General features: G+C 36.4%; 1 protein-coding gene across 1 annotated transcript in view; it reads left to right on the top strand.

Moving 5' to 3' along the window:
• The first annotated feature begins 1,115 nt into the window (after nucleotides 1-1,115).
• LOC107550180 (equilibrative nucleoside transporter 2-like) overlaps nucleotides 1,116-9,669 on the top strand; it is a 14,056-nt gene continuing 5,502 nt past the window's right edge. Inside the window, exons 1-8 of the mRNA XM_016231419.1 lie at nucleotides 1,116-1,351; nucleotides 2,501-2,582; nucleotides 3,533-3,678; nucleotides 3,774-3,913; nucleotides 5,730-5,864; nucleotides 6,016-6,113; nucleotides 6,229-6,304; nucleotides 8,952-9,201. Of these exons, the coding sequence (XP_016086905.1) occupies nucleotides 1,224-1,351; nucleotides 2,501-2,582; nucleotides 3,533-3,678; nucleotides 3,774-3,913; nucleotides 5,730-5,864; nucleotides 6,016-6,113; nucleotides 6,229-6,304; nucleotides 8,952-9,201 (1,055 nt within the window). The 5' untranslated portion in view covers nucleotides 1,116-1,223. The remainder of the gene's footprint in view (nucleotides 1,352-2,500; nucleotides 2,583-3,532; nucleotides 3,679-3,773; nucleotides 3,914-5,729; nucleotides 5,865-6,015; nucleotides 6,114-6,228; nucleotides 6,305-8,951; nucleotides 9,202-9,669) is intronic.

Raw genomic sequence — 9,669 nt, 5'->3', positions numbered from 1 at the left:
GATATTTATCGACGGTACACCTTCTTCGATAACGATAGAAAAATAGTTTGATGTAGCGCACGATATAGGCACGTGCTATGAGTGACGCAGACAGCGCACGCAAACATGAACACGTGCTGAAATGAGTGCTGTGCCTGCCTGTGATGAGGAGATTGTAAATAAAGAATGAATATTAGTTGAATTTAAAATAAAATAAACATTTGAATGTTAGGTGTGCGTCAGGGAGCGTCATCAGTGGCGCGCGAGATGCGGTGATGATGATGTAAGTGACGTTGTAGTTTAATGTTTTGTTAGTCTAGCCCACGAGACGCGCCTCTGCTGCGTTATTCATTCAAAATATTAGAGAAATATAGAAGCTCAATGCGGAGAAGATATTGATTAGGTTAAAACCGAAACCAAGCCATTCACACGGAACACATTTTTTAGACGGACAAATATGACCGCTACACAAGAGATGTATAGAAAGCCATGCGAAGTTAAAGCAGTTTAAACTTTTAGAAAACACGTCGCGGATTTGTAGAGGTTTATTCCTTTTCACTGCGTCTCATATGTTTTTAAATGCAGTTTGTGTGAATGGCGCTTCGGCTCTTTGGATTAAGCAATGCATAAATACATGATGCTGTTTTGTTCATATTTGTTTACGCAATTTGAGTTAATTAGACGTAATGCATGTTTTTTTATAGAGTTATTTCCTTGCGTTGACAATTTAAATGCACTGCATTATTTTGCTCATTGTGCCCTCCTGTGGCCTCGGGAGACAAGACAAAAGTTTCCTTAAGACCTATTTAATCTGCATATAAAACATTAGAAATGCGATATTTGTTTACTTTTTATTTTGTGTTTGATTGTTAAAACCAAAAATATTTGTTGTTTGTCTCAATAAATTGGGTTAATTTAAAAATACAGTGGTTAAATTTAAACATTTTTTTCTATAACTCCGTTTTAAAAAAGGTTATAAAAAATGTCAATAATTATCGATTCCGAACGATATGAAACATTATATCATTGATACATTTTTTAGCTATATCGCCCAGCCCTACGTGAACGCTCCTCCTACTCTCCGTTCCCCACATGCACACTCACGTTTAGTGTAGTTCAACTGTTTGGAGTGGATACGCTGTACAAACGTCTTGCTTTGTTCTCCGAGATCTTTTCTGTATTTGGAGTAAAGATGTATTGTTCTCATTCTTTTCTAGACTATAATCGAGCGCAGCAGCTTTGCGATGGTCATCGTTTGTGCCGTTTTGTGTAATGTAAAGCTAGAATTGTGTTTTAATGATTTAATGTTTTGTTTTTCAAACAGCTGCCACCCGTACAAAATGAGCCCAAGAGAAGATGCCCCTGCTGACCGGTACGTTCTTCATTGTGGATTACATTTTTTACCTTCTAAACACAGAACTCTCTCAGACTAAAGGACGGATGTGATTGCAGTGAAGCACAATGATATGTGGCTTTGAAGAAGGGCAGGGATTGGGTTTAATTGCTCTGAAAGCACACAGTGAGTCAACAGAACAGACTGTAATCAAGCTAATAGCTTTCCGCCATTGCCTGGAGTGTTCATTTTGTTTTTAATTCATAAAAAAAAAAATGTGTGAAGGTAGGGGCTTTTGAAGCCTTTAAAGTGTCTGGAGTTTACTTTTCAAAATGAAAAAAAAATCTTAAATGTAAAAAAAAATTACATTGGCAATAGACCGTCAGGAGTCAATTAGCAAGATTAACTCATGAATAAATAAAGTTAAGATTTATTAAAAATGACAATGTGTAAGCAGCCTGTAAGTAGTTTGTAACCAGTGTTGCTATTGTTAACTAAAACTATTACAAATGATCAAATTGATAAAATATAAAAAATATTTAAAATTTTTGGTGCTTGAAATAAAGCTGAAATAAAATATAAATATTAAAATGAGGGGGGAAAAAAAATTAAATGTTTGAAATGTTGCCTTGGCAGCATATTGAAGTTAAATGACTAAAACTGAAACAAATTAAAATAAAGCTATATATTAAAAAAAAAACTAATAACAAAAGCATACAACAAAATTAAAATGAAAAGTGAAAATATAAACATAAAAGTCAATTCAAAGTATTTTTTAAAAACTAACATTAACTAACACTAACTAGGGATGCAAAGACAGAATATCAGCGTCATTTATTCATTTCCATCCTGTATTTAGTTGTGTATATACTGACCATTTATGAATGAGTTAATATGAATATAGCCATAGAAGGGCTGTGTGTTTGTGTACATAAAGTAAAAATTCACTTCTAATAATAATAATGTTTTATTGTAGTTTGACTCATAAGAGTATGGATACTTAAAATATTTTATGACTAGAAAATAGCATGGATACACCGTTTCCTGCTTTTACTCTCATTATTGCATATTCTTGAAAAAAAATGAATAATGAAATCTGAAAACTTTAGGGACTGCTTCCCTAAAATGTCATGATCTCACATGAACAGGCTGCTGACGGTGCTCTTCTCTCTTCTCTCTTCTCTCTAGCGGCTTCTTCGTCGGGATCATATTCTTCATCCTTGGCCTGGGAGCGCTGTTGCCATGGAACTTCTTCATGACGGCGTCTATGGTAACGGAATGCGGAAAACATTCCAAATATGGGAGTTGAACCCAGCGCTGGTCAAATGGGAATAACACGGGATGTTCTCAGAAGTTCAACTCCATTGTTTCCATTTTTAAAGGCACTTTAAGCTGAGAGAAACTCCTGTAGTGCTTCATTGATCTCGTTTCGATCTGAATTCTCCAATACGTTCCCTAATTAGTTTGCTACAGTGGTTGGCTAACAGCCAGGATTGAACCGATTAGCCTAGAGTTTTATCTTCTGTTCTTGCACTCACGATTTTTGTTTTTTTTAAGCAATGATAGTTAGTTAGTAGAATAGTCTAATTTGAGACGCATTTAAGTTTAAACCAAAAAAACTAAATATAATTACACTGCAAAAAATGGCTTATCTTAGTATTTTTCTTGTTTCTAGTCAAAATATCAAAAAATTCTTAAATCAAGATACTTTTACTAGATAAGCCAATTATTTAGTCTTGTTTCCAGGTGAAAAAAAAAACTAAATTAAGTGCATTTTGCTTAAAACGAGAGCATTTTACTTACCCCACTGACAGATTTTTTTTACTTGTTTTAAGCAAAATGCACTTAATTTAGTTTTTTTTCACCTGGAAACAAGACTAAATATCTTAAGTCACTTGGCTTATCTAGTAAAAGTATCTTGATTTAAGAATTTTTTGGTATTTTGACTAGAAACAAGACAAAAATACCAAGTAAGATAAGCCATTTTTTTGCAGTGAAACTGCACATTTTTAATTATTCACATTTTATATATATATATATATATATTATGTAGGCCACCTTACTTGATAGGTCATCTGCATCGACCATCAATAAAAATCGATGTCAGTCAGTCGACCACTAGTATTGAATTTTCCAGGCCATAGTGTTGCGTTTGATTATATTGCGGTGTTAAAATGGCTTGTTTATTGCCTCTAAAATAATGTAATTTTTTTTTTACAGTATTTCAACAACAGACTCAACGCGTCTGAATGGAGTAATGCAACAGTAACCACCAGGAAGGAGTATTATTTCAATAACTGGATGACTCTGCTATCCCAGCTGCCTTTGCTGCTCTTCACTTTGCTCAACTCTTTTCTCTATCAGTGGTGAGAACTGTTTGTTTGTTTTGACGTATGGACTTTGTGTGTAATACATATAACATTTGCAACCAGTCATATGCACCTGATCATTTGTGTTCCAGGATCTCGGAGAAGATGAGGATAGCAGGCAGTCTGGTCTTCATCCTGCTCCTCTTCATCCTCACTGCTGTGCTGGTGAAGATCCCGATGGAGGAGGACCGCTTCTTCTCCGTCACCATGGCAACCATCTGGTTTATCAATTGTTAGCGGCTAGAGAAACCTCAACATTGTTTAGCATCATTCATATGCGTATAGTATACTGTATGCATGTTAGGGCTGGACGATATGGGCAAAATTTATATCACGATGCATTTCTTAATTTCGGTCGATAGGATATAATTCCGATACCGATACGAACACTATTAAAAAAAAAGCCTCATAAAAACTGCCAAGAACGCCCACAACAGATGTCTGTACCTAAACAATTCAGAGAAATGAATTTTCCAAGTCTATGAAACCTCCTATAAAACTATAAAATATTTAAGAAAAAAAACAGCACACATAAATAGAAATAGAACATCTAATCGTTTTTGATAAATTTAAAGCATCCTTGCTAAATTAAATATTATAAATAAAATAGAATTGCAGCGCCAAATATAATTTCCAAAGAAAAAATTATACTGACTCCGAGCTATTGAATGGAATAGTGTATAATGTTATAAAAGCTTTTTATTTCAGATAAATGCTGATCTTTGGATCTTTCTGTTCATCAAAGAATCCTGAGAAAAAAAAAATATTCTCAACCGTTTTAAATATTGATAATCAGCATATTAGAATGATTTCTGAAGATTAGTAAAAATAATTCAAAATTGTACTGTTTTTGCTGTATTTTGGATCAAATAAATGCAGGCTTGGTGAGCAGAAGAGACTTCTTTAAAAAAAAAAAACATTACAAATCTTACTGTTAAAAAACTGGTAGTGTAGGCTGATTATTCTTATAGATTGAAACAAATGTGCGTCAGCCAGGATGAAGAATATGAAAAGTGCTCTGAGTTGCTGCAGAAAACAAAAACATGTTGCTGGAGGCGGGATTATTATTGAAAATGCAAACTCATTGTCGCCAGCAGGAGGCGCTTTTAGAGCGATAGAACTAGCGGTAACGGCTGTAATCAAAGCAGCTCCGCTCACGAACGCTACTTTATCAGATGAAAATGAAAATGCCATCGAAACTTTTCTGAAGACAGTCGGTTCCCTTCAGAGATTCGTTCATGTAAAACACCCGCGCCGTGTTATGGTTTTGAAATGCGCAGTGCTCGTGTTTATTCAACGAAATCAAACGCCACAAATAAATCAGTGTATGGAAAACACTGGTAATGTATATTGAAAATCATATCACCGTTATTGAAAAAAATAATATCGCGGTACATGTTGATATTGAATTATTGTCCAGCCCTAATGCATGTGTGTTCAAGTATGCATTACATTGATCAAAAGTAAAACAGTAAAGACGTAATGTTATAAAAGATTTCTATTTCAAATAAGTGCTGTTCTTTTGAACTTTCTATTCATCAAAGAATCCCGAAAAATAAAACGTATCACGGTTTCCACAAAAATATCGTGCAGCACAACTGTTTTCAGCATTGATGATAATCAGAAATGTTTCTCGAGCAGCAAATCAGCATATTAGAATGATTTCTGAAGATCATGTGACACTGAAGACTGGAGGAATGATGCTGAAAATACAGCTGCGCATCACAGAAATAAATTACATTTTACAATATATTACCATAGAAAACAGCTATTTGAAATTGTAATAATATTTCACAATTTTACTGTTTTTACTGTATTTTTGATCAAATGAATGCAGCCCTGGTGAGCAGAAGAGACTCCTTTCAAAAACATACAAATAAATCTTACCAACTCCAAACTTATCTCACTGAAAAACACCCTTTTAACTGGTTTCAGAGTAAATGCGTAATTACTGACGTGCATCAAACGATTTTTTTCATGTAGATCACCCTCGTGAAGACGAGTGTTTTTGTGTGCTCGTGGTATTTATGTCTGTGTCTCTCTCTCAGCGTTCGGGGCCGTGTTACAGGGAAGTCTGTTTGGTTTGGTGGGTTTGTTGCCGCAGAGGTACAGCGCTGTCTTTATGAGCGGACAGGGACTCGCTGGGACATTTGCTGCTCTTGCAATGATCTTCGCCATCGCAAGTGAGACACCCTGTTATTTTACTCTCATTGAGATACTATTATAGTTTTTATTAATATCTTATAACTTTCTGTTTTCTTATGTTTAGCATGTGAGGAACCTCTCATGCATTTCTGTGTAGATTTGTTCACGGTGTGTGCGTGTGCGTAACAGGTGAAGCTGATAGTGAGTCTGCAGCTCTGGGTTATTTCATCACTCCGTGTGTCGGGACACTCGTCACGCTCTTCAGTTACATGCTGCTGCCAAAGCTGGTGAGTGTGTGTTTAGATGTAATCCTGTCACATCTGTGCAGTTTCTTAGTCAGCTGAATCTGAGACTGATCTCTGGTGTGTGTGTGTGTGTGTGTGTGTGTGTGTGTGTGCGCAGGAGTTTGCTACATTTTACCTGGACAGAAAAAGCAAGAGTTACGAGCTTGAGACGTCCAACCGGCTTCTGCCTACAGGTGAAACTTAGTCTATAAACTCACAGATATTGGACTGTCATGTCACTAGAGTTAAGAGCAGTGAAGCTTGTTCAGTGTCGCAAGAGAACACTTCTTTTGAACATGTGAAAAAGTACACTTTAGCATACTTGACATGAACTGAATGTAATGTTTTCAGACACTTAATTGCATGCTAATTGAAACTGGATGACAATGTATTACAATTTAAATGTATATTAAATGCAGTTAGCTGAACTTAAGTGTTTTTGACCCACTTAAGTACATCTTTATATGCAATTTCGTAATTCTATATTGTCTTCTAAAATATACTTTAATGTCATTATTTTGGAAACCCTTTTGAGACTTTAAAATATTATTTATGTCTGTGGAGGCAAAGCTGAAACTTTCTTCAAAACTAAAGAACGGCAATTTTTTTTTTAAGCAAGGATGTGTTAAATTGATAAAGTGATAGTAAAGACTTTATTAGATATTGTTACGAACTATTTATATTTTAAATTGTTATTTGTAACACTTTTTTTTATTCATCATAGAATCCTGAAAAATAAAATATATCACAGGTTCCAAAAAATATTGGCCAGCACAACATTGATAATCAGAAATGTTTCTTGAGCAGCAAATCAACATATTATACTGATTTCTGAAGATCATGTGACACTGAAGACTGGAGGAATGATGCTGAAAATACAGCTGCGCATCACAGGAATACATTACAGTTTAACAGAGATTCACATAGAAAACAGCTGTTTTAAAGGGGTCCTATTATGCTCTTTTACAAAGTCTTGATTTTGTTTTGGGGGTGTACTAGAACATGCTCTCATGCTCGGTGGTTCGAAAAACGCATTATTTTTCACATAATTTACATTATTACAATACCTCTCTCCCCAGGCTGGCACAAACAGCTCGATTAGTTCCGGCTTTGATGATGGCCCGCCTTCCGAAAAACAAAATGTGTTGTGATTGGTTAGCTGTCCCAGTGCGTTGTGATTGGCGAACAGTTTAGACGGTGTTTCAGTACTGCCACACCCCTTGCTCCGTCTTTCAGACAAAAGCTTTTTGGCGAATCCGGCACTGTCCTCCCTCGTGTTGTGGAAGCTGTCCTCAGTAAAATGCGCAGCACACAATAGCAAATTGGGGTTATAATGCTCAGGAACCGAGTTAAAAAGGAAATTGCAACCACTGTTTCCTGACATCATCCGCTTTCGGAAGCCCAAACAAAGACGTTTGGACACGGAGGTGAAAAAAACAGCGTTTCAGGCGGTCGCGCACCGTCGCGCCACGTCTTTAAAATTCAAAGACATTATTTTCTATGAGTGTAGGCACACCGGCGGCGCCGTTCGGCGTCTGTCCGCGGCGCCCAGCTACGTCGTGTTATACTTGTAAGAATTGTTCTAGACCAGCGGTTCCCAATCCCAGTCCTTGCGTACCCCCGCTCTGCATGTTTTGCACGTCTCTCTTTGGTAACACACCTGATTCAGATTATTATCTCGTTAGAAGTGAGCTCCGTGCATGAACTTTGTTCCGATTGACATGCTCCCTACACAGTGTCCACTGCTCCCTACTCCCTGAGCAGGGGAAATCCGTTGAAGTTTACTTCACTTGGGAATATTCATTCGGTAATGTCCACTTCGCAGGGCACTTAGTCAAATATAACAAACGTATGAAGCAATAAGAGAAACACACAAAATGTATAGAGCGGGGGTATGCGTGGACTGGAAATGAGAACCGCTGTTCTAGAAATGGCAAAAATGTGAGGCTACAGCACAGCAACTCTTCTTCTTCGTCGTCTCGTCTCATGCGCTCACTCAACCAAGCGTTCTAACCACGACCTCGCCCCTCCCCACCCCCCAACCATTCACATTTCTGTAGGCGGGAATTCTTTGTAATGAAATTCTAATGAGCCGCTTTGTGATATCACAAAGCCCGGAAACCAAACGCTGTAGTCCAAACGAGCCGTTTGCTGTAGTTCTTGAAAATGGATTTTTTAAAAAACTAAATATCTCCCTTTGGAGTGGACTTTGAGTTTTGTAACTTTCTAGATCTTTTTAATGCCCAAACATACACACTGACTAAAATTAAAAAAGTGAAAAAGCATAATAGGACCCCTTTAAATTGTAATAATATTTCACAGTTTTACTGTTTTTACTGTATCTTTGATCAAATAAATCCAGCCCTGGTGAGCAAAAGAGACTTCTTAAAAAAAAAACTAAAAAAAAGGAAAACTTTACTGATCAACTGATGTTGATGGTATATTAACTTATAAGAATATAAAAAAATATATAATATTGAATAACCAACTACGGTTAAAATGATAATCAAGTACTTTACATGTGCTTTAGTATGTTAGTCAACACATGAAAATAAGTGTACTTTAATACATAAAAGATTATTAAAACATGATGATATAAAAAACCTTTAATTAAACGTTATTGTTAAGTGTTTAAAAGTGTACTTAAGTGTGTTAAACAGTCATGAAAATGTCTCTCTTTAAGTCACTGAAGTGTCCTTTTTTATTTCATTGTTGTTTTATATTATCTGCAAGTATGTTTTTTTGTTTAAATATACTTGTATGATTTGAAATACACTACAAGTGCACATTCAATGCAATTAAGCGCACTTATTTTATTTGACGGTGACTCTGTTCCTCCAGTTGATGTTGAAGTCTCGGAAATGACCAGCGATCTGTCTGTTGGCTCCGTGCCGAACGGGAATCCTAATAAAGGTGATAGCGGTGTGAGTGAAGAGGAGGGTGTCAGACAGGCCTTCATCCCGCTGCAGTCAGAAAACACGTCCACGCAGAAGAGCTCCATCCTGGAAGTCTTCAAAAAGGTGCCGTTATATTTTACCAATCAAAGTCAAGTCACCTTTATTTATATAGCGCTTTATACAATACTGGTTGTGTCAAAGCAGCTTTACAGCATCAAACATAGTGTGGCGATAATGTTGGAGGACAATAGAAATCAGGCATATATTAGCGTAGATGCCATTCTTCTTACAATGTAGCAAGTACATCGGGCGTTATGGGAAGTGTTCCCAGGTCCGGTTGACCTAATTAATGCAGCCTAACAATCCTTTAACGGATTTGAATTATAGAAATGTGATAGTGTGTTATGTGTAAGCCAAGTTAAAAAGATGGGTCTTTAATCTAGATTTAAACTGACAAGAGTGTGTCTGCCTCCCGAACAATGCTAGGTAGATTGTTCCGGAGTTTGGGCGCTAAATAGGAAAAGGATCTGGTGCCCGCATTTTATTTTGATATTCTAGGTATTATTAAATGTAACCCTGGAGCACAAAACCAGTCATAAGGGTAAAATCTTTCGAAATTGAGATTTATGCATCATCTGAAAGCTGAATAAATAAGCTTTCCA

Source organism: Sinocyclocheilus grahami, unplaced genomic scaffold (genome assembly GCF_001515645.1).
Source record: "Sinocyclocheilus grahami isolate Dianchi unplaced genomic scaffold, SAMN03320097.WGS_v1.1 scaffold390.1, whole genome shotgun sequence".
NCBI classification, from domain to species: domain Eukaryota; kingdom Metazoa; phylum Chordata; class Actinopteri; order Cypriniformes; family Cyprinidae; genus Sinocyclocheilus; species Sinocyclocheilus grahami.
The sequence above is the reverse complement of the archived record's forward strand: the minus strand, read 5'-3'. Positions and strand labels throughout refer to the sequence as shown.